At 44.5% G+C, this 25255-nt stretch overlaps 2 protein-coding genes and 1 long non-coding RNA gene across 3 annotated transcripts in view; 2 read left to right on the forward strand and 1 right to left on the reverse strand.

Annotated features, from left to right (window-relative positions):
* The window catches only part of SAXO1 (stabilizer of axonemal microtubules 1), a 32771-nt gene extending 20985 nt beyond the window's left edge, over positions 1-11786 (forward strand). The window contains exons 2-4 of the mRNA XM_083593606.1: positions 2385-2561; positions 3892-4094; positions 10627-11786. Coding sequence (XP_083449732.1) covers positions 2385-2561; positions 3892-4094; positions 10627-11657 — 1411 coding nt within the window. The 3' untranslated portion in view covers positions 11658-11786. The remainder of the gene's footprint in view (positions 1-2384; positions 2562-3891; positions 4095-10626) is intronic.
* Positions 1-25255, forward strand: part of LOC310753144 — a 356996-nt gene that overhangs the window by 145604 nt on the left and 186137 nt on the right. The gene's annotated exons all lie outside the window — the stretch shown is intronic.
* The window catches only part of ADAMTSL1 (ADAMTS like 1), a 257528-nt gene continuing 252524 nt past the window's right edge, over positions 20252-25255 (reverse strand). The window contains exon 29 of the mRNA XM_083592741.1: positions 20252-25183. Coding sequence (XP_083448867.1) covers positions 25077-25183 — 107 coding nt within the window. The 3' untranslated portion in view covers positions 20252-25076. The remainder of the gene's footprint in view (positions 25184-25255) is intronic.

A 25255-nucleotide genomic window follows, 5' to 3' on the forward strand; every position in this document is an offset into this window, starting at 1 on the left:
TTAGGGCTGATTTAATAGCGGTCATAACATACAGTTTTACTCCAGCTCTGTACAATGAGGTTGCCACTATTTCTGCTGGCCCAGCCATTGTGACTTCAATGAGGCCATAGCTAAGAGCTAGAGGTCCATTTGACCATATGCATTGGCTCTAAATTTCACTTCCACGCGTTGAAAATAAATCCCAACTGCTATTTTCCACTCTCCACTCCCTTAACTAATAAGTTTGGAACTGAAGATTCTGAATCCAGAATTTGGAATTTCTAACAATCAGGACATAGGACTCTGAGGGTGATTTTTGTGAATCAAGATAAACCCAGAAGTATGGATGAATCAAACTCTCTGTTTCGGTTTCTTTGAGTTTCTTGTTTCTCCCGTCTTAACTTCAGTTCACCACATTCCCTCATTAGTTTGCATTCTTGAAAAACCTCAAAGACTTGTCACCATTTTAGCGTGCATTTCTTCTAGAAAATTTTGTATATACTTTTGCCCAATATACATGTTTTGAAAGCAATTCAACCAAATGTTTGGGTTATGTATTCCGTGGTCTGTGTTTGCCTGAGCTTGAGTCTGTACTAAGGATTCTGAGCCCCTGCTTTCTAATTCGATACATGATGTCCAATCACAGAACATTTCAGGATTTGGGCCTCTGCCATTGGCCCTTAAAACTCTGAGTCATGATTTGCAGCTTGGGAGTTTAGACAGCCAATCACGTTGGGAGTGGGAGTGGCCCAGTCCTTCAGAAATGTATATAAGCAGTTGCTTTGCCCCTGTTGTCCAGTTCTGTTAGTTCAATAAAGGTTATTGCTGTTACCACTGTGTCTTGTCTCATGGGAACCCACTACACTTCAGTTTGTGTATTGCTTTCAATATGCATTTCATGTGTATGCTTTTTGGGGGGCATACTTTCTCCTTATACACTTGTTTTTGTACACAAGTTTTCAACTCAAGAGAAGCGCAAATTTTATTTATTTTTAATTTTTCATTAGCAAAAACATATAAATACATAGTTAACAAATACATACTTTAATAACCTATATGAAAAGGGGAAAGGGAAAAAAAACATACACGTCAACCTAAATAAAAAAAGAAAAGAATAGAAAGGATAGGGAAGAAAAAACAAAAAGATACAAATTGACAAAACTTAACTATAACAGAATGATAACTTAAACATTCTCAATACCTATCACCTGATAGGTTCTATTTAATATGATTCTACCCTGTGTTGGTATTTCTTGTATATTGTGAACCTTCGGTGTGGGTTGAATCTCTTTACTTATTTTTTATTGTAGACTTCCTTCTGCCTCATTACAGTTTCAGTTCACATTAACTTACTCTTTCCCCCTGTCTTTATTGTTTTATCCTCATCTTGGAGAAGCGCAAATTTTAACTGATACCAGCATTCTGGTTTGCGTACTGTTTCAGGAACTGTGAACTGGGTAATGCAAATCAAACTGAATTCCAACCCCATCCCTGCTCAAGAGGCCTGGGACCAGAACCTTCTCTCAACTAGGAATGCTCCAGATTGTTCCCATTAAATCACCTGTAGGCATTCCAGCATTTCTTGGATTTCGGCAGAGGGAGAGGGAGGTCACAGCACGGGCCACTGAATTTTAATACAGGAAAGGCAGACTTATCTCTGAATGCAACTGTCAATATTCCCTGAGGGGATTTATTCATTTGCAGTTTTGCCTAAGGTTCCCACATTTTAAGCAGCAGCAACATTGCCTTACTTCACAGGTGAGGTATAAATTAATTTCAAAACGGAAAAGCATTCGCATTTAAACTTGGCAGGAAACCATACTTCTGTGACTCTGAGCCCGGCTTTGGCTGGGGAGGGTGGGATATAAATAAATTTATTATTATTATTATTATTATTATTATTATTATTATTATTATTATTATTATAGGAAGGCTTGCCGTCCCTCTTCTTCCCCCTGTACAGTGGTACCTCAGGTTACATACGCTTCAGGTTACATACACTTCAGGTTACAGACTCCGCTAACCCAGAAATAGTGCTTCAGGTTAAGAACTTTGCTTCAGGATGAGAACAGAAATCGTACTCTGGTGGTGCGGCAGCAGCAGGGGGCCCCATTAGCTAAAGTGGTGCTTCAGGTTAAGAACAGTTTCAGGTTAAGAACAGACCTCCGGAACGAATTAAACACTTAACCTGAGGTACCACTGTAAAGTGTTTTAGGGCTAGCTCTGGTGAACCTGTGCCATGGGAAAGGATCTCTGCACATGCTCCAAGGATCTCTTCTTTATTACTATGTCACATGTCTCGGTCCTCAGCACTGTCCCTGGAAGCAGTTTGCAGAGCTGAGCTGAGACAAACAAAGTTCTTGTTTTGTACGCCAGCTAATTCCAAACCTTTGTTCTTCCTCCAGGCGCCATCGCTGCCCTCATATAACCAGACCCTTTGAAATGAACGAGAAGCCGTGTCTCCTCACTGAGTATACAGAGAAATACCCACTTTATCCCAACTTTGAACCCAGAGAATCCTGCAAACCCGTCATAGAGTACAATAAGCAGCCAGTACCAATGGAGGGCATTTCTACTATGAGGTAACAAATTGGCAAGTGTGCCAAGAAACAGACATACCTGGGGAAAGATGTGTGTTGCAGTCCGGTGGGGGGGTGAAGTTCTGATTTTTGGGACTTGAGGAGGGAAATGATGGAGGGTTTGTTATCCTGCTGAATGGAGAGCAGAGAGGGCAGAATGGATGTTGCTCTAACACCAGTACCTCTTGGCAACACCCTGGTTAGGTTTGGACAGTCATATTTTGGCCTCATAAACTGAGACAGGGAAGATCAGTCCAATGTTTATTATGGTGAGCGGACCATCAAAGGAGTACAGAGCATAAAAAAATATTAAATCGCAGCCATTGCAGAACAAGGCTTGACAGGTGGCAAGGGGACGCCTCGCTACTTTGCCACGAATTCAAATCTCCAGGGCCTGATAAGCTGCGCCCAAGGGGTACTAAAGGAGCTCACAGATGTCATCTCAGAGCCTCTGCCTAAAAACTGAGAATTCTTGCAGAACAGGAGGTTTTTGAACTGTCCCTAGCTAAGATACTCAAGAATGTATGGATGCAGCCTTATCTATGGGGCTTCATTAGACTTGGAAGAAGAGGCTATGGGGTGGAGAAGGAAGCATAGTTTGTTTTTGTTTTTTAAAATCATTTTTATTAAGTTTTCCATTTAAAAATCTAATCATATCGCATTAATCCGAATTATACCAATACATATCATAAAATCATAAAATCCAAATATTTTGCCGAATTTTTGTTGGGGGTACCCATGTTTTGAGCTCAGTAAGGGTCCAATCATCTCATATTTCTGCTGCTTTGATGTTCACAAGTCAAGGGAGTACAGTTTGTAAACAGCAGCAATAATAGCAGCAGCAGCAGCAGCAACAGCAATGTCCTGCTAAGCAGAATGCTTGGGAATTTCTTTTTCTTTAAACAATTGGCCTTTAACAGCTGCCAAGTTAGGACCCACTACAGATTCCCAGCTTGATTACCACCATACATATATATCAGGGGGGGAAATAAAAAGTGTATCCTCAAGTGCATGTTTGGGCTAGATATGGGACTTGGGTGTAAAAAATTTGAAGACTATTATCATTTATGATGATTAAGTTTATTTCCTGCCTTTCACCAGCAGGTCCCAGGCAGGTCACAATAACCTAATATTCAACATTAGGAACAGTTAAAACAAATCACAGCTGTGGGAACAGGGCGAGTTGGCTTGTCAACTCAAATCTCCTGCCAGCTTCCAGGGACATTAAACCTGTCCAAGAACATTATCTAAGGACGGGTGCAATATAGACACATGTTTTTCCTCGGTTCTAGATATTAACACAAGTGAGCCATGCCAGTGTTCTTGTTTACAGGAGAGATTACGTCCCTCATGAAGTGTCGCCTATAAAGTTGAGGCCGCCCGAACAATATTTCAAGAGTAATGCAGCTATGGACCTGTTGTCTACGTATAAGCAAGACTACAACCCTTACCCCATTAATCGAGTGCGTCCTTGCATGCCTCAGGAACGGAAATATTCTTCCGATGACAAGATGACCACAGTACCAACGTACAAAGGTAAGTGTCAAAGGAGCTATTTTATAAGGCGGTCTGCTTCTTTGCAACGTCTTGGACATTTATCTACTTGCACTGGCGTGCTTTCGAACAGCTAGGTTGGCAGGAGCAGGGACAGAGCAACAGGAGCTCACCCCATCGCGGGGATTCGAACCGCCGACCTGATCGGCAAGCCCAAGAGGCTCAGTGGTGTAGACCCTTGGTGCAAGAGGAGGAAGCAGGATGGTGCCCCCGGGACCTTCCACTACTCCAATCTGAACATTTTGTATAGCGTGTAACAAATGGTATTTGTACAAACATATAGACTGCCTACAGGGCTTGTATACAGAAGGTCTGTATGCACTAAGTCATTCACAAGGTATGGGAAATGTGACTAACGGGGTTGGGGGAACCTGTGGCAGACCCGCCAGGTGCCCCGATTTTCCAGGGACAGTCGCAGAATTACTGAGGCCATCCCAGTTTATGATTTGATCCCGGGATGTCCCGGTTATCCTTTTTCCTCCCCTCCACGTCTTTGCTCTTTCTCTCTCTCCCTATAATTTCGAGGGAAAAGGTCACCGATCCACTTTAAATTTTTTCATGGCAACGCTTCATTTTTAAGGAAACACATGGAGTATTGATTCCTTTACTGTAAATGGAGCCTTACAATGCAAGCCTTTACATGTCTACTCAGAAGTAAGTCCCGCTGTATTCAGTGGAGCTTACTCCCAAGTAACTGGTTAAAGACTGTGAGGCCTTACACTGCAATTCTAAGCATTTTTATTCAGAACTAAGTTCTAATGAGTTCAATAGGATTTACTCTCTGGTATGTTCTTGATCATTTTCACCATTTCCATTATTATTATTATTATTATTATTATTATTATTATTATTATTACAGTGGTACCTCGGGTTAAGCACTTAATTCGTTTTGGAGGTCTGTTCTTAACCTGAAACTGTTCTTAACCTGAAGCACCACTTTAGCTAATGGGGCCTCCTGCTGCCGCTGCGCCGCTGCTGCACGATTTCTGTTCTCATCCTGAAGCAACATTCTTAACCCAAAACAATATTTCTGGTTAGCGGAGTCTGTAACCTGAAGTGTATGTAACCCGAGGTATCACTGTATCATCATCATCATCATCATCACCCACCTTTTTTCTCTCTGGTATGTTCTTGATCATTTTCACTGTTTCCATTATTATTATTAATTATTATAATTATTATTATTATTACTACCCACCTTTTCCCCTGACAGTAACTCAAGGCAGCTTACAGATACAATTTTATTTCATTCCATTTGTCTGTGGAAGGTGTTGTGCGCGATCCCTTCCCTCGCACATTTTTACTTCACCACAATCCTGTGAGGTAGACTCAGTGGAGAGGTTGCAATTGGCTCAAAGTGCCAGATGTCAATGTCTAGGTGACGTCCATGCGTGCGTGAGATCAAACGCGGGAGCATCTTCCTGACACAGAAGAGAATTCCCTGTTTTCATTGGAGAAATGTTGGAGCGCATGCCATGGACACAATCCTGCTCCCCGCCTACGCATGCTGATTGTGCATGCATGTCCCTTCTGTCCCGTCTTCCCCGGCCCTTCAAGTGTGTGGATTCATCCCCTCAACGACGTTAGCGTCCCAAACCAAAGTGCTTAAACTATCTGCAGATGAACCATATGAAAACCTTAGGTAATGATTTGCAGAGCCTTTGTCGGGGTTCCGAGAGCCGTAATGAAATGCAGCTCGGCTACATTTGGTTGCAATTTGCAACTTTTTATCACAATTCTCTGCAAATGGAAATCCCCAGTTAATAATTGGTTCCATGGTCTTGGGCATATTGTGCTGATTCATTGTTTATAGGGCACATTTCATCGATTTGGAGGACTGGAACAAAGTGGCGCTTTCTAGTATTCAGGCAGTTATATCCCCTTAGCCAGAGTCAGACCAATTAAACTGCACTCACAGTTGAGTTGGGGTCTCCATTCACTTCAATGGGGGAAGGGAGGCAGCTGCTTCCATCAGTAGAATGGGGAAGGAGGCAGTTCCTTCTCCCCACTGCAGCTCCTGCCCACCCTAAGTTAACTCCGGAGGATTTGGAACAGTGCCGGATTTATGCATAAGCTAAACAAGCTCTTGCTTAGGGCCCCACTCTCTTGGGGGCCCCAAAAAAATTTAAAGGAAAAAAAAACTGGATGTACATTTCCCAAATATAAGATAAAAAGTAATAAAATAAAACCTACATCCAGCAACATTGTTTTGTGTTGTGTAGGCTCCTATGATGTAGGCAAATTCGGCCCTCCAGATGTTTTGGGACTACAACTCCCATCATCCCTAGCTAACAGGACCAGTGGTCAGGGATGATGGGAGTTGTAGTCCCAAAACATCTGGAGGGCCGAACTTGCCTATGCCTGATGTAAGTAATGGGCCCCGCCTGCTAGCCTGCTCCCTAAAATATCACTGGTTTGCTCATTTCTATATACATTTTTATATATTTCTATATACCTTGGTTCTCAAACTTAATCCATTCCGGAAGTCCGTTCCAAAACCAAGGCACGCTTTCCCATAGAAAGTAATGCAAAACAGATTAATCCATTCCAGACTTTTAAAAAACTACCCCTCAAAACAGCAATTTCTTCTTAAAGGTAATTCACTATTAATATACTTCTTAATTGTATTTCAGTTCAAAAATTATTTTGATAAAATACATATTTTGTTATGTGCAAATGGCTTTAGATCCCTATTAGGTCCATAAATTACCATATTGCATATATTCAACACAAAAAACAGCGACCATTTGTTGTTGAGGAAGGACAGCTGGACATAGAAAGGGCCCTATTCCCTTTAGTAGCTGAGGGCCTCATCAAACCTAAATCTGGCCCTGCTTTGGAACAATGTGGGAGGGGTGCACTGGGGCAGAGGACAATTGCCCCCAATTGCCCCCCTCTCCTTTCTGCTGATGGAAGCCTCTGATACAACCCACTTTCCCCATTTCATAGAATCATACAATTATAGAGTTGGAAGGGAATTTGTGGTGGAGGGATCAGACTCACCAGTGCAGATCCACATTACTCTGTTATCTTTCAAGGTCAGGTATGGGACAATCCCTTCCATTCATTATATGGAAATACAATATAATTGAGACAGAAATGACAGAGAGAGGGGAAAATGCAGTTTTTGCATTTATCTACATGCACCCCAGCCAGACAGTGTGGCAGAAAATGATGCTATCAGGTCACAACGGATGCCTTGCAGCTTTGCAGCATCACCCTGTGTATTGTTCCAGTCTTCTCATTATCTCCCAGATACACTCCTGATCTCGCCATAGGTAGATAATTTAATTTTAGAGTCATTTTGTTTGGCCATGCTGAGGTCTGCCTGAGCCTTTTTTTAAACATGTGGTGCGTATCCTTGATTCCCTCCCCTGTCTCTTAATTTTTTCAAGATGGTGATACATGGGAAGCCATTAATACCCACCAGAGAAGAAGGAGAGTTTCAATGAAATTGTAACATATTTTGATGGTGGATAGTAGCACTGTTGGCTCCAACAAAGTGAAATATATTCATAATACCTAGGAGAGCTCCAAATGTGTGGAGTTCATTTTAACACACACACACACACACACACACACACACACACACACACACACACACGTGCGCAATGGAAGACATATGGAAACGTTTGCCATCTTCCAAATATTGTACAAAACTCCCATATCAGCAAACATCCTAGGCCAGATTATCACAAGTCATGGCAAACTCTGGAAATACTTCCGTATGTCTTCAACGGCCTACAAAAAGTGTGTTTGAAAGGTAATCCTTATAAATTTGCTCCATGGTTGTGCAGAGACTGTGTTAAGAAGCAGCCGTAAAAAAACCGAGGGATGTTCTCACTTAGTCGTCGCTCCATTTCCCCATGGTTCCTTTCAATACATGTACATGGCTTCTTCCCAAAGTAACCTTAATCCTTTATTGCGTGCAGTAGCTATTAAACTGTGGCTGTCCGCGGAGATCCCTTGCAAGCACCTCAGTCCTCCTTGGGACGCAGCATTGCAAGGAAGCAGATTTAAATCCCAAGGCTGTCACAGGTGCTGTGTCTCGATGGCAGCTTCTCAGGTAGCAAAGATGCAGGTGTGCGGATGAGAATCAGGAAGAAGTTAAAGATCGCACAGGGCTTTGCATCACAACAAATTGTTGGGGCTGTGCCAGAGCAGACAAGAAGGGCTGTTGCACACATAACACATAGATAACTTTTGGGATTCATTAATAATAATAATAATAATAATAATAATAATAATAATAATAGTAATAATAAAAATTATACCCCGCCCTCCCCAGCCAAGACTGGACTCAGGGCGGCTAACACCAGGTATAAAAACAATTGATTAAAATACAGCATTAAAATACAGCCTCATTTCAGTAGAAACTCAAATCAAAAACTTTTTGGGCATGAAAATGTCAAATCTTCACCAAGGCCAACTATCCAGACTGATCTTACGTGGGCCAGAAAAAAGCCAGGGAAGTCCCCAAATAGGAGTTCCATCACAGAAGGAGAAAGGAAAAAGGAAAGAGGGGGAGGGGATCAAGTTGATTCCAAGCCAAAGGCCAGGCGGAAAGTTCTCTGTCTTACAGGCCCTGCGGAAAGAAATCAGATCCTGCAGGGCCCTGGTCTCATGAGACAGAGCATTCCACCAGGCTGGAGCCAGTGCTGAAAAGGCCCTGGGCTCTGGTTGAGGCTAATCTGACTTCCTTAGGGCCCGGGAGCTCTAGGGTGTTGCTATTTATGGACCTTGAGGCTCTCCGTGGGGCATACTGGGAGAGGCGGTCCCGTAGGTACGAGGGTCCTAGGCCGCAAGATGCAATTAGATGAGATGGTTTGGTTAGAGCAGGGGCTTCCGAAACTCCCCACTCATAGCTCCTTGGTCATAAAGTGATGAGGGTGCTCATGTTTCTTCTTCTTCATAAAACTGAAGCAGGAAGTTGGAAGAGTCACACTTTCCCCCACTTCCTCCTTCATCTCCATCTGTGTTTTTCAAGGCTCAGATAAATTCTACTGGATTTATTCTACTTTTACTGAGAATGCTCGAAGAAGCCAAGTGCACATATTCTCTCTTTCTGACTCTATGGGAGAGGGGTATCGGTGGTGCCCATTTGCAGTCAACTAAAAGGACCCAGATGTGCCCACAGACCTAAAAAAGACGGGTGACTCCTAGGTTATAGGTACACCAGGAGAGTCAAAATGCCCATGAAGTATGGAGTTGGTATCACCATCATTCTTTTGAATGCCAACTCAAGTCTTCTAGAGTCAAACTACCCACCCCACCCACAACAGAGAGCTTGTGGCCTTGTGGTGAGCATCTCTCCCTTTTAGGGTAATACATAGAAGAACTTACCTTCAGTGGTGATGCTGTGATGTTACAGTCCTTTAGTCCCGCTCCACAGCTTTCTTTGGCTGCTGTCATGGAATCACTTAGTGGAATCATGTTGCATGGAAAAACCAGGTCGATTTCAGAGGCAGCCCTTTGTTTCTTATAGTTCCACCCTCGTATGCTATCCTACATTCTCTTTGGGCTAAAAGGTAAAGGTACCCCGACTGTTAGGTCCAGTCACGGACGACTCTGGGGTTGCAGCGCTCATCTCGTTCTATAGGCCGAGGGAGCCAGCGTTTGTCAGCAGACAGCTTCCGGGTCATGTGGCCAGCAGGACTAAGCCGCTTCTGGTGAACCAGAGCAGCGCACGGAAACTCTGTTTACCTTCCTGCCGGAGCGGTACCTATTTATCTACTTGCACTTTGACGTGCTTTCAAACTGCTAGGTTGGCAGGAGCAGGGACCGAGCAACGGCAGCTCACCCCGTTGCGGGGATTCGAACCGCCAACCTTCTGATCAGCAAGCCCTAGGCTCAGTGGTTTAGACCACAGCGCCACCCATGTCTGTTTTAGTGAAATTGAAGTAGCAGTCTTTCTGTACATCTTTCTTATGGGGTGCTCAACTCAGGAAATGCACATTTAAATCAAAATGGCAACTGGTCGTAATGGCAATATGTTATTGCCTGAATCTGAGGCAACCTGCCTCTAAAGGCCTGTCACTGGGCGACAACTGTTTTGAGGGCTTTTGCTCCCCATTCTTCCTTGTGCGCTTCCCAAAGGCATCGGATTGGCCGCTGTGTGAAAAAGGACGCTGGACTAGATGCGGGTCTGATCTTGTTCTTAACATGATGTTGCACATCCCAAAACAGAGGGAAGTACAAAGAGACAGTGATCTAGGGATGTCTTGTTTCAGTATTTATTCAGCTATACAATTACCATGCTGATAATGTGTGCATCTCATATGTTTCGTTCTGTTCATTCGTACAACGAATGTCTTGACATCTTTCTAATAACAAAGCAGCTGTATTCGTTCTTGCTGCCCACGTTTGCATAAATCCTACCGTTTTATTCATTAACGTGGTATGCCGTAAGTGGAGTGGAAATGAGAATATGAGGATAAACAATAGCCCCATATTATTAGTCAGCAAATGTTAGCATATGATTTTGCTTTAAAACCGCATTCTCCTTACATTTCAGCTGATTACTTGCCATGGAAGCAGGCCAAAAGGGACATGATTAAGCCGCCACACACTTTCCGCCCAGCAGAAGATAAATTTGACTGTCGGACCACGCACCAGGATGAATACCTTTACAAGGGCCCAGTGATGACGAAGAGCTGCAAACCATTTAGATCGCCACACATTACAAAGATACCCTTGGACAGTATGACCAACTATAAGTTGAATTACGTGGCACACCCCTTGTCCAAACGTCACGCCCATGTCCCTGAGCCATTCAAGCCCAGCCAGGAGCCATTTGATGGTCTCACCACCCACAAACAGTCCTACAAAGGGCTGGCAGGGCCCCCCGCTCAATCCGTGAAGCCCCCTTACGTGAGGCCGGACCTTGCCAATTTTGAGGGGACTACCGAATTCCGGGAAAAGTTCTTAGCTTGGCCAGCGGCCCCGCCGGTCAGCAGGAAGCCTGCCGCATACACACCGCCTAAGGAGAAGATGGACCTCAAGACGATGGCGCAGATTCATTACGTCGACCCTCACGGCCGCCCGGCAACGTCCTGCAAACCCCTGGCCCGTGTCGTAACCCACACAGATCCCTTCGACCACTGCTCCACCATGAAGGAGGATTATAAGCATTGGGACTATTCGAAACCGAAGGCCATTGTTCCTCACTGCGAGGTCACGTTGCCCAAAGTCCCCATGGACACCTTGACCACCTTCCAGAGCCATTACGTGCCTCACCCGCTTCCATTCACCAAGAGCTTCAAGCCCCGGCTGCCGGCCGCTCGGCCTCACGTCCCGTTTGTTGACGAAACCACCTACGCCACGTGCTACACACCCAAGAAAGTCCACATTTGCCCTGCCACCTACAAAGAGCCGCCCGGCTACGTATTTGAGAAGATCGATGAAGAAGGGCACAGGCGGTTCCGTCCTTCTACGGTGGCCCAGGACCGATGTGCGTCCAGTTTGAATATTGGCGAGCGTAGAGGCAGTCTTCCCGGCGGCAGCTTCAGTCAAACGGGCCTCAAAGAGATTGCGATGAAAGCCTGATGTTTTTCGAGCTAGTTTTCAACACACCACTGAATTTATTCGTTGATGAATTCTATTGGTATCATGTTTATTTCCAGAGGCTTGTCGTCCTTCTGGTAGAGCTGAATAAATAACTAACATTCTAGGAAAGCTCTCCTCCCCTGGTTGCATTATGACATTTTATTTCTGGAGCTGCCACCAGAAAACCATATGGCGCGATCCTCTACTTGGAAGTCCCATTGAGTTCAATGGCTCTTACTTGCAGGTACAGGTATGCAGCTTAAATTCATTAATCGTATGAGTCTGAACTGATTGATCAGGCAATTAATTGATCAAATCTATGGTTGCATGAAAAGGGACGCGGGTGGCGCTGTGGGTTAAACCACAGAGCCTAGGACTTGCCGATCAGAAGGTCGGTGGTTCGAATCCCTACAACGGACTGAGCTCCCGTTGCTCAGTCCCTGCTCCTTCCAACCTAGCAGTTTGAAAGCACGTCAAAGTGCAAGTAGATAAATAGGTACCGCTCTGGCGGGAAGGTAAACGGCATTTCCGTGCGCTGCTCTGGTTTGCCAGAAGCAGCTTAGTCATGCAGGCCACATGACCCGGAAGCTGTATGCCGGCTCCCTCAGCCAGTCCAACAAAGTGAGATGAGCACCGCAACCCCAGAGTCGGCCACGACTGGACCTAATGGTCAGAGGTCCCTTTACCTTTATGTTTGCATGTGAAGGGAAAACAGTAATTCTCCAGGGGAAAAATGTTTTTAAAATTACGCATAGGCATGTCACAGAAGGGATCAGCGCTGGTGAGTCCTTGTTGCACACAGATGTGTGTTCTCTTTTAAAGTGATGCTTGTACAGTGGTATCTCAGGTTAAGTACTTAATTCGTTCCGGAGGTCCGTTCTTAACCTGAAACTGTTCTTAACCTGAAGCACCACTTTAGCTAATGGGGCCTCCTGTTGCTGCCGTCCTGCCGGAGCACGATTTCTGTTCTCATCCTGAAGCAAAGTTCTTAACCTGAAGCACTATTTCTGGGTAAGCAGAGTCTGTAACCTGAAGCATGTGTAACCTGAGGTACCACTGTAGTCTGGTTTTATATATTTAGAATAATGTTTTTTAAGGTCTGCTGCCTAATTAATTAGGGCTCCTTTTTTTAGTCAGCAAATTGTTTTAAACTGATTAAACTAACCAATTCATCAACTGAACACCCTACTAATTGCTGCTGCTATTGTTAATCAGGACTTCATTGCCAAAAGGGGAGGTGATGGGGCTCAGCTCTAGAAGTCAATCTCTTTGACTTGAAAATGCTGCACAGAATCGTAAGAGTAGCGAGGGTCGTCTTGGAGCGGCCTTCCAGGATGCAGTTACAGTATCCCTGACCAATAGCTGACCCTCTGCTTAAATATCACCAGCGAATGAGAGTCCACCACTACTTCCCAAGGTGGCCACTTGAGAAGAACTCTGCACATGCTCAGAGTCATGGTCCTTGTTAGTGAGTCCAGTTACTAGCCCAGGCACATTTTTACGACTTTATTCATTTGTGATAAATTTATGTTGTAAAGGGAAGAGAATAACTTCAGGGCAGATCGACACCATACATTTAAGGCACATCCGACACACATTTTAAAAGCTGCTCCCAGAGAATCCCGGGAAACGCGGTTTGTTAATAAGGCTGGGAATTCTAGCTCTGTGAAGAGGAAACTATAGCTCCCAGGATGTGTAGTCGTTATGAGGCTTTGCTGCATATTCCAAAAACTGAATTTTGGCCCTAAAAACAGCTTTCAGGCCTAGCAGTGACCAGCCCTGACTATAATTAACTAATAGCCTCACTGAACCTGTGGTTTAGTTCTTAGCAATCCCAGGAGTTTGCAGGGTTGCCATGTGTCCTAAATCACAGGTGATGGCCAATTTGTTTGAAGGGCTGCCCAACCCAAGCCCAGTTTAAAGATACAGAACCACCAAAGGCAGGGGGCTGGAGGTTGCCCATTTATTGTCAACACCTGGGCAGAAGGATGAGCAAGCACCCGAGTCACCTCCTCACACAATTCTGGTGAGTTGCATTTTTATTTAAAATTATAATAATTAATGCTAAATTGACATGCAAAGGGATGAAGTTCAGGGATAGATGACCTCAGGTCCAGTCCCAGGTAGGGGACTGGGGGAGAGCTCTCTCTAAAACCTTGGAGAGCCTCTGCCAGTCTGTGTAGACGATTACACAGGACAAAAGAAATTGCCGTGAAAATCCCTGAAACGAGAAGTAATCGACTATAGAATAACAAAAATAAAAAAATAAACTAGAATTAAACAAAAATTTAACGAGATGCCAGCTACAAAACTCATTTCACTGAACTAATCCGTTTCCTCAGAAGGAAATAAAGAAATTACAAGATTTTAAGTGATATCAAACAAGCTCAAGAGCCCTATTTAAGAGAATCGAGCAGTAGTGATAAGAAATTGAGGTTTTAAAGTTTCAAACAAACTAAAAAAACAGGGCAGATACTCAAAAAAGTTTTAAATAAAACCCTATTTAAGAGAACCAAGCAGTAGTAATAAGAAATAGAGATCTGAAGTTTCACACAAACTCAAAAATAGGGCAGAGACTCAAACAAGTTTTGAACATAGCCCTACTGAGAAATTGAGGTTTTAAGTTTCAAACAGACTCAAAAACAGGGCTGAAGCGCTCCTGACTGTTGATGTTAAAGAATGATATAGGGTGTTCCCAATCACAGGTTTTTATACTGTAAGGTGAAAGAATTTTTAAAGGGACAGACCATCTAGTTCAAACATAGGGCGTGGTTGCCAAAGTTTGTAAAGAATAACAAGAATATTGTTTAAATAGAGTTATAAGAGATTACAATAAGGAACTAAAGTCAATATAAGAGTTGAGACCTGATGGAATTAAGGAACCAAATCTAAAATGATAAACCATCTGAAATCCGTTGCCTTTGGTTTCTAAGAAATGAGAAGTAAGAGGTGCTTCCATCACTTTATTATGAATACGATGGTTTATCATTTATAAACATCAAGCTCATGAGATAAATACGGATATTTTAAGAAATTACTACAGAAGGAAATGTATTGGATTTTTAGATTGCTCGATTCTCTTAAAGCCCTGTTTTTTGAGTTTGAAGTAATTTTTTGAGTTTGAAGTAAGTTTTTGAAGTAATTCTATAGTCGATTACTTCTCGTTTCAGGGATTTTCACGGTAATTTCTTTTGTTCTGTGTAATTTCTTGGTTCCGTGACTGTCTTTTTTTCACTAGTCTGTGTAGACGATGCAGAACTAGGAATAGCCACCTGAGAAACAGTTTCTACCCTAATGCGATTTTGGTTTTAAACGCAGTATAAGGAATCTCTATGGGAGTATATTGTATTTAAAAATGGGGTATCAGAGTTTTTAGGGGGTTAACCAGGTTGGGATAGCAGGCTTGTTGGTTTTTGAATGTCTTATGTAGATTTTTCAATTTCGTTGTTCTGTATGGGACAATGACAATAAAGATTATCGTATTGTATCGATCTCACTTGGTACAAGGCCTATGGAGGGACAGTGTGGTGTACTGGTTAGAGTGTTGGATTAGCACCTGGTGGAGACCAGGGTTCAAATCTCCACTTAACTCGTTGGGTTTTCTTGGGCCAGATTCTTGTGAGCATAAAAAGTGGAGAAAAAGCCCTGTGGGGCACCTTCAGCTCTTTGGAGAAAAGGTGGGATATAAATCAAGCAGAAGAATAAAATATACAGTGGTACCTTGATTCTCAAACACCTTGGTACTCAAACAGCTTGGAACCCAAACACTGCAAACCCGGAAGTGTGTGTTTCGGTTTGCAAACTTTTTTCGGAAGCCAAACGTGATCCATTTTGAGTGCCATACTTCCGTTTTGAGAGTTACACTGAGGTCTGTCTGTTTTTGCTATTTATTTTGCATTTTTGTAGCTCTTTTTTGTTTGGTTTTTGTGACTGTGTGGAACCCAGTTCAGCTACTGATTGATTGATTGTGTGACTGCAGTACATTGTTTATTGCTTTCATTTTATGGATCAATGGTCTCATTAGAGAGTAAAATTGGATAGTAAAATTCATGTTAAATTGCTGTTTTAGGGGTTGTTTTTAAAAGTCTGGAATGGATTAATCCATTTTGCATTACTTTCTATGGGAAAGCGCACCTTGGTTTTGGAACGCTTTGGTTTTGGAACGGACTTCTGGAACAGATTAAGTTTGAGAACCAAGGTATCACTGTACATGAAAATCAAGATGCATATCAGTGTTGTTTAAATCTGTGTCCTGTTTTTGGAGATTTACATAAGTGGCCACTGGAGGCACTTACTCAGGCAGGAATCTGATATCCCAAACCTCTTTCTGTGGGGAGTATTAATTGTCCAAAATTTCCTGGTTATATGGCAAGTCTGGAGAACATCACCATTTTATATATTCTGCTTAGTGGAAATCGTGGCTCATGCATTCAGCCTTAGTTTTGCTTAAGGGGGTTTGCAGCAACTGTTGGTTTTCAAACAGCTTGGTTCTCGAATGTTTTGGCTCCCGAACGCCGCAAACCCAGAAGTGACTTTTCTGGTTTGCAAACTATTTTTTGGAAGCCGAACGTCTGACGGGCATCCATGGCTTCTGATTGGCTGCAGGAGCCATGCTTTGGTTTCTGAATGGACTTCTGGAACTGATTCCGTTCAACTTCCAAGGTACGACTGTATTTGGTCCTCCTGTCTATTGGTTAGCCATTCCCTGGTTTCTGGCTCAGGAATCTTTCCTCCTGGGTGCAGTCGTACTTGATCTGCTATGATACGTCTTAGCAACTTAGCTTGCTTTCTTAGGTAAAGGTAAAGGTACCCCTGACCATTAGGTCCAGTTGTGACCGACTCGGAGGTTGTGGCGCTTGTCTCGCTTTATTGGCCGAGGAGCCGGCGTACAGCTTCCGGGTCATGTGCCAGCATGACTAAGCCGCTTCTGGCGAACCAGAGCAGCACACGGAAACGCTGTTTACCTTCCTGCCAGAGCGGTACCTATTTATCTACTTGCACTTTGATGTGCTTTCAAACTGCTAGGTGGGCAGGAGCAGGGACCGAGCAACGGGAGTTCACCCCGTCGCAGGGATTTGAACCGCCAACCTTCTGATCAGCAAGTCCTAGGCTCTGTGGTTTAACCCACAGCGCCACCTGTGTCCCCAGCTTTCTTTCTTACTTGGTAATAAAAACCACTAGGTTAGACCACTGGGTTTGTAGAAAACCAGCCCCATAAATGTTGCACTACCAACCTCGCAGAACATTTACTTAAACCAATAATTTAGGCTTAACAAATAAGCCTTTTGGGTAAAGTGGGGGAGGGAATAGCAACCTTCAATCTGACCATTGAAGCATTTCCTTAAGTAACAAGGAGCAAGTTCTGGGTTCCTTCATTAGCAATTAAATTGTTCTCCGTTTCTCCGGTCTCTTCGGTTTACATGGCGCTCCTGTTTGTTTGGGTTGACCTTCTGGATTGAAGCATGAGATCATCCCAATGGTCATGAGGGACCGAGAGGCAGCAGACTGTTTTATAGGATCAGAGTAGCGCCCGCGTGTGCAGAAGAAATTGATTTCTCAATTCCCACATGATTTTGTTGCAAGCATATTTACAGTGCAGGGCGTGCAGCCACAGCGATCATAATAATTACCCACTCAAAAGCAAATGTTTTGTATTTCAAATCACAGCCTCTCGCAGCACTTTAATTCCTTCTCAGCCAGACACATATGCACCATATTTGTTTGTTATCGCAGATTATCAGCTATTTTACCCTTTATCAGTGGTGCCCAAACTTTTTTCAAAGAGGGCCAGATTTGATGAAGTGAAGGGCCGACCAAAGTTGTTTTTTAGGATTGAAGTTGTTGAGCTAGAATTTTACACCCCACAAAATAAACCAACTGGCATGCCTGCTTTAGATTTAGATAGCATTTAGTCCTTTGAAGGAAGAACTCTAAGCCATGATAAGCTTTCATAGGAACCTAAGACCACTATCCTGTGAACATTGGATTTATGTAAGGACAGACCCTCCAAGTGTCCCTTTTTTCCAGGGACAGTCCTGGATTTACAGAAGCCGTCCCTGTTTCCGATTTGATTTCGGAATGTCCTGCTTTTCTTTAAGATGTCACTATTTTCATTCGAGAAATGCTGGAGGGTATAGGGATGTTTCCATTTTAATCGGAGAAATTTCAGAGGGTATGGAGTTATGCAACCCCCCCCCCCCGAGCCAAGGAGATACAATCTGTAGAAGACATCTGAAGGTAGCCCTGCATGGGGATGTGCTGTGGTCTAAACCACTGAGCCTCTTGGGCTCGCCAATCGGAAGGTCAGCAGTTCAAATCCCCGCAACGGGGTGAGCTCCCATTGCTCTGTCCCAGCTCCTGCCAACCTAGCAGTTCTAAAGCATGCCAGTGCAAGTAGATAAATAGGTACCGCTGCGGCGGGAAGGTAAACGGTGTTTCTGTGCACTCTGGCTTCCATCACGGTGTCCCATTACGCCAGAAGCGGTTTAGTCATGTTGGCCACATGACCCAGAAAGCTGTCTGTGGACAAATGCTGGCTCCCTTGGCCTGAAAGTAAGATGAGCGCCACATCCCATAGCTGCCTTTGACTGGACTTAACTGTCCAGGGGTCCTTTACCTATAGGGAAGTTTTCTAATGTTTAATGTTTATTAAATTCTCATATATGTTGGAAGTTGCCCTGAGTGGCTTATACCCGGATGGGCGGGGTATAAATAAGAAAATTATGATTATGGAATAGGACGTCCCTATTTCCATCAGAGAAATGTTGGAGAGTATGTAAGGATAAAAATGTTTAGGATCAGGCTTTGGAAGCTCAGTGGTAGAGTAAATGCTTTGCATGCAGGTGGTCTGTTTCAATCTCCAGCATCTCCCGGTAGGGCTGGGAGATGCTCCTGCCTGAACCTGTGGAAAGCGCATCAGTGTTGACATTACTTATTGTCAGAGCTGCCCGAGGTCCCAGCTCACAAAGGACCAACGCCGCTTCGTTGTTAAGTAAGGAAGTCTTTATTGAAGTTCAGTTTCACTTCCAGAGCCACAGCGTGCAGCTCTACGTCTCAAACTTCAGACCGCTGATGCTCCGTCTGAGTCTCCTCCCCCCAGACACCAGTTTAAGACTCTAGCCTTGCTCCACCTTTTCCTCTGCTCTTTCCGCCTCTGGTTCCGCCTGTCCGTCGGGGTCTCGCCCTTTCTAGACTCTTCTGACGCTGAATCCCCTGAGCCTTCCCCCTCCCTCCGGCGGGCTTTAGGAGCTGGTTCCCAATCCGGGTCTCCTGCTGTCCCTCGCGCCTGTACATTTGAACTTGGCGCGCGTGCCCAGCCAGCAACTTTCCTCCTGACCGTTTCACTGCTGCTGTCACTGCTTCCCCCTTCGGGGAGGCTAGCTGCAACTGACCTCCCCTCCGTTCCCCCACTCTCCGATGGAGGCGTGGTCAGCCATGACTCATTCCTCTCCCCGCTGGAGGAGACGCTGGTCCTGACACATGTGACTCCTCCCCCCCACTACGCTCTGGTGGGGAAACTGGTCCTGATCCCCCGCTGCTGCTTTGGGGTTCCCCGCTGGCTCCTTGTTTCTGGTGCGTCCCCCCTGGGACCCCCCTTGCCCTGACCATCGGCGCCCCCTTCTGGTAATCTTCTGATTCGCTGGAGAAGCTCATGGAATCTCTCGGGTCACTGTCATACTCCCCTACGCTGCCCTCGGATTCTTCCCCTTCGCTCTCCATTTCCTCTCTCCCCTGTGCTCTTCCTCTTGAGCCCCTGACACTTATATATATATATATATATATATATATATATAATAAAAACAAAGCTCGGCCAAGAATAAGTCCTCCCAGGACAGAAGCTTCACTCTGGTATCTTAAAAGGGAGAGGCTGCCATAAAATAAGCGAGAAGCCATTTCATATGGTGCTATCCCTGCTCTTGTAAATCCGATGCAAGTGGGATGCAGTACTGCTTGTTGGGCAGAAGGAAGCCGGTGAGGAAAGCCCTGGTCCCCAGCCCCCCCCCCCCAATTTGGCAAATATCTCATTGGCATCGGGATTGTTCACGTGCAACGAACCAGCCTTCGGTTTTAAAGTGGGCCAAAATTCTTTTTGGTGCCCTTTAAATTCAGGCAGATAACGATGGCTGACATGCGGGCAGGTATTAAGGAGTTTCGTTTGGTGCATTATCATTCACCATGGCTACTATTTGTTTCTCATTTGCACAACAGTACTTTAGGTTTTGTAATTAGGGTTTTAGTTTCGGGTCCCTTAGGGGGCTGGAGAAGGAAACTTAAGTCATTTGCCTAATGTTAAATCCAGCCTCTCGCCTGGAAACCGAAGCCTAAGGTCACATTTAAATTGGCTATTAAAACACATCCCTTCTCTCAAAGAATATGAAGAACTGTAGTTTTCTCCTCATGGAGCTCTAATTCCCAGCACCCTTAAAAAGGTACAGTTCCCAGATTTATTTGGGGGGGGGCAGGGCATTTTAAATGTACACAGCCAAAGGTTTTTGATACTTCTCTTCAGATCTCGGACAGAAATGAAGCCTGAGCTGTTTCTAAATTCCAAGGCGTCCGTATGGTTTATAAAGAACGAGGCGAGACAAGAGGGAGTAAATAAATAAGATGCATTATTTGTACAAAAAAAATTATATAATCAAGTTTTTTGTTTTTGTTTTTTTAAAGGGGAGGGAAGCCGCCTCCTGTAATATTTTCCAACCCTAATAAATGTACACTGATGCTCTCAGGTTGCAATTCATCAGACAAATTACATTTGAAATTACATTCATAGGCTGCAAGCCTTTGCAAAGTTAACAAACCTGCAAGCCCCGGTGGGACTTAGCACAGGCGCTCTGCGCAGAGGACCCTGGCCATGGTGTGCAAAGGGGGCAGAGCGGCCGAGTCAGCCTCTGAGTGCAATTCAGCACCACGAAATACAGCGGTACGATCCTGGATTTCTGTAGGCCTTGCCTTGGAGACTCCTTGCAGGCGCAGGCCCCTCTGTGATGCCCACCCACAGCGTCACATGAATGAAAGGGGGCAACAAAGGGATGTGTGCGTGGAGCTCTGCGCTAATTTTTTCTGTGGGGGAGGTCTGCTTGGGTGAGAGCCCCAGGCATGCTGGTCCACTGGGGCTTTAAGCTCCGAGATCCCTTGGAGCAGAGTTATTGCATAATGACTATAAAAGAGGTAGCTGCTGCACGGTTGCCATGTGTCCTCTTTTTCCAGGACACGTCCTCTTTTTTAGGGGTAAATTTTTGAGACAAATTGCATTTAATTGCTTTGAATGGCTGGCACAGTGTCCTCATTTTTTTTGCTCTTCAAAATATGGCAACCCTACCAAAGGCTGATATTACCGCTGCATTTCTCACCAGTTACTGCTGTTGGAAAACAGCCGCCACATCATTATTAAGTAAGCTGCTGTTCGTTCTCTTGGTAACTCCTTGGTTTTTTTAATTAATTAATTAAATTTAATTAATTTAAATTAATTAAAAAAAACCCACCCCACCCTTGCCTCCCAGTTGTTGCAATTTACTCTGTATGCGCTGAAACTCAGTCAATATTAAACAAGAAGTGCTGATTTAGAATTTGGGAAGGGGAGGGGATATACATTATCACTGGTACAACAAAAACACATTGCAGAGGGATAACAGAATAGCTCCTCCTCCTAAATAGTTTCATCTGAACAACATAATGTACAATTATTCATATTGCACTTTTTATACAAGAAATTCTAATAAATATACAAAAAAAAGATACATTTACATACATAGAAAGACATTCTTCTTTTTTAAATAAACGTCGCTTTGATTCATAGCAACACAATAGCTCAGAGACCCATCTGAAAGAGAGAGAGAGAGAGAGAGAGCACGTATTCCCTGCCAGATACATTTTGGAATGACCCAAAACCGGAGGCAATTTAATCTGTCGGACCTGATGCTGGCCTCACCAGAGAACTTCCAGACTTGCTTTAGAATTGGCAGGTAATAAAAGCTGCAACCTGTCAATGCTACCTTCAGCACTTGAGCTGCGTTTTATGACTTCAGCACAAGCCCTGGGCCCCCACAGAGACACCTGAGGCACAGCTAAGCCCTTTTATAGAACCTGGTGCTCAACCAAAGGACGAGAGCCGCACAAAGCTAAAGGTTTGCAAGCCAGGCCTCCCCGCTGCCTTGCCCCACTGACGTGGGGGCTTCTTTCTAAACAGCCTTTTATTTTCCTTGGCTTGAAGAGGTGCAGCACTTTGTGGCACTAAAGCCCGGATATATAAATCCGCTAGACACCTATAGGGATGTTGGGGAATTCTGACAAAAACGGAAAAGGAAGCGGAATCTGCTGCAGCTTGCGTGTTTTGTCTGCAGTCAGGAGCAGAAATGAATTGAGCAGGTAAGATCAGTGTTCATTCACATTTGCTGCTGTTTCTGAGTCTGCAAACAAGCAGGCAAGTTAACAGCATTTTAAACATGGTTTTGGCGTTCCCTTTACACTGAAACGAGTGTAAGGTACATTAACTAGCGGACATAATGTAGCATTTGACAGAAACTGAACTGCAGTGGAATGGAAACGGCGCTGATTGTGATGGATACAGGTCAGAATGCAAAAGGTGGCCTTCACCCATCCCCTAGAGAGCTCAAAGCACACATAGGATCAATGCTATTTATTGCAGAAACTTGTTCTTTCTGCTTCACTTTGGGGCCGGGGGCTGCAGGCTGCATAGGTTGCTGTGCAGGCATACTGGCTGCAGTCCCACAACCTTGCCCGCTGGCCCACCTGCTGTTTGCAGCCTGGAAGTCATGCTCACGCAACCCACATGAGCTGTGTTGTGGGCCAACACCTATTTGACAACCTGCAGAGCCAGTGTGGTGTAGTGGTTAAGAGCAGTGGACTTGTAATCTGGTGAACCGGGTTCGATTCCCTGCTCCTCCACATGCAGCTGCTGGGTGACCTTGGGCCAGTCACACTTCTCTGAAGTCTCTCAGCCCCACTCACCTCACAGAGTGTTTGTTGTGGGGGAGGAAGGGAAAGGAGATTGTTAGCCGCTTTGAGACTCCTTAGGGTAGTGATAAAGCGGGATATCAAATCCAAACTCTTCTTCTTCAAATCTGCCAAACCCTAACTGAGCCATTCACGGGGGGAAACATGCACCTACTGTGAGAGCCTGTTGGATGCACACTTCCAAATCTCAAAATGTGCATGAGATGCGCATGGACTTTGGTCAAAGTAGTCCAGCTGAAGCCTGCTTCATACCTGACCCCGAAAATGTTTATTGGCCATATGTTTCACTAAAGTGGGCGTGTGGTTCAGGGACAACCTAGACTGATAGTCCTATACTTATTCAACATTTATCTTGTCCTTCCTCCAAAGGGAGTCCTTTTTGTCTGAGATCTGCTTCAAATGAGAGGGCAGCACAGCCACGTTCCCCCAGTTACAGGAACGCTTACCTTTGTCAGAAGCAGCGCAGTCAGCATCATGTTTAAAGTAGGCCATTCGCATCAATTCATGCTGTGGCCCCATGCCGTGGATCGATGGTCCAGGTGTACTAACATGCCCATGCTGCATGGTCAGGTGTTACTGTTTTAAACATGATGCTGAACTCGTGGGAATTCCGACAGGGTGTGTTTAACCTTAATATCCTCATAGTGAGAAATACCTGATTGTGTGCCAGTTCTGGGCCAGCAGGTGGGTGGAGATGGCTGCGTTGTACAAATCTCAAGTCACATTCAAGAGTTACACACTTTTGCATTTTTAACCTGTATACATTTATTCTGTACTGTTAGCTACAGATGGCTCATGGTATTTCTTTTTCTGGACTAGGTCCCACACTTACCTCCGTTATAATCAAATATTCCTCAAATTTTTTTAACACTCAGTATGCACTATTGCATCTATGCACCTGCCCAATCTAGATCCTATTTTAATCATTAACTCTCAATTATGTTCCAATTTAATTTTTATTAGCACCAGCTAAACCAGATAATTGCTTCAGGAATTTTGAACCTGGGCTCTTATTCCAGTTTCATCCAGTCTAAAATTGATCAAGTGTCCTATTAGTATGTGAATATCATTGTACATATTCAGTATTTATTGAGAATATTTTGTGTGTGTGTTTTAAAAAACAAGAGTCTATACAGTCGTACCTTGGTTTTTGAACAGCTTCGTTCACGAACAACTTGGAACTCGAACGTCGCAAACCCGGAAGTGGGTGTTCTGGTTTGCGAACTTTGCCTCGGAAGCTGAATGTCCAGCGTGGCTTCCAATTGGCTGCAGGACACTCCTGCAGGCAATCGGAAGCCACACCTTGGTTTCTGAACATTTTGGGAGTTGGACGGACTTCCGGAATGCATTCTGTTTGAAAACCAAGGTACCAGGGACAATGAACAGAAATCAACTGAAATGTGACAAGAGGGCAAGCCTTTGGTGCATCATTTCTTTCAAGACTCTTTTTTGTGACCGGGATTAACAGATATACCCTTTGCATTGCTCCCCCTGTTTTTAATGCCACGTTGAAATGGAGCTTGTGCCAATGCAGTATTTTGAGACTTGGACTGTGCCTCCTGAGCATAACCCAAAAGCAGGGAGGCCCAGGTGGTAAGGCAACAGAGAAACAGCTATACAAAACCCATGGCGGATGAATATACGGAACTGCTGACCACATGAACACACAACCATTTGGGAAGCTGTTGGGCTGCAGCATCCCTGCCCCAATGGCGAGTAGCAGAATTTTCCCTCTCCCTTGCTTCCCCATATTTCTGACTGCAATGGTACAGGGTAAATTCCTCTTTGCCCAGCGGTGGGTGGCTGTTCCTTCCCATGTCCGTGTGGTGAAATGCACTACATGGGAAGCTACTCCTTTTAGCAGATGGTCATATCTATTCACCTTACGTGAGCAAGTCTTCCAGGGTCAACTGAAGGCTAATCCATTCTTCAACATGACACCCCCTTTCCTTCCACCCTTCGTTTGTGCAGGGGTGAATGTCGCGTTCCACTCTTGACTCAAGGTACTGGCAATTTCGCTAGGCGTTTGCTGAGCCCAGTTGCTCAGGGTCGGTTTCCGCAGGTCCCTTCTGTCCACAAAGGGCAGCCTTGAAGTCTTCCAGGGCGTTCCATCATTCCAGACTCTCCTCTCTCCGGTGCTCTCTTTCCTCTTGTTTTTGGTCTGCACCCTCATAACGAATTCTGTGACTTGCTGCGTTTGTCTCCTTATAGAAGGGAAACCTTGTCGAGGTCTTTACAAAGACTTCAGTTTAAGAAAGGGATTTTGAAAAAAGCGGAAACAAAAAAAGGGGGGGGGAGAGGAAAAAATAAATAAATAAAATGGAAGATAAGGCCATTCCATTTCCAATTTTTCCTTTTTATGAAGAAGCCCTTCTCAGTAACAAAGCAGAGGGTGGGGGCTGGTGGTGCCAAATTCATCAGATGGTTCTCTGCCTGCCACCTTTATGCTTTTCCACACGTCCCACAGCACCGTGATTTGAATTGCGCAAGCTGGCAGAGCTTCAGCTGCTTCACCTTCTCACAGTACCTGGTGGTATCTCTGCACTCGACTAGGAAAAAGAGAAAAGAGAGAATCATTGCATTATTGCATAAAAAAAGAGAGAGAAAAGTTCATTACCTTG

Source organism: Podarcis filfolensis (assembly GCF_964270895.1).
Source record: "Podarcis filfolensis genome assembly, chromosome: 17".
Lineage (NCBI taxonomy): Eukaryota > Metazoa > Chordata > Lepidosauria > Squamata > Lacertidae > Podarcis > Podarcis filfolensis.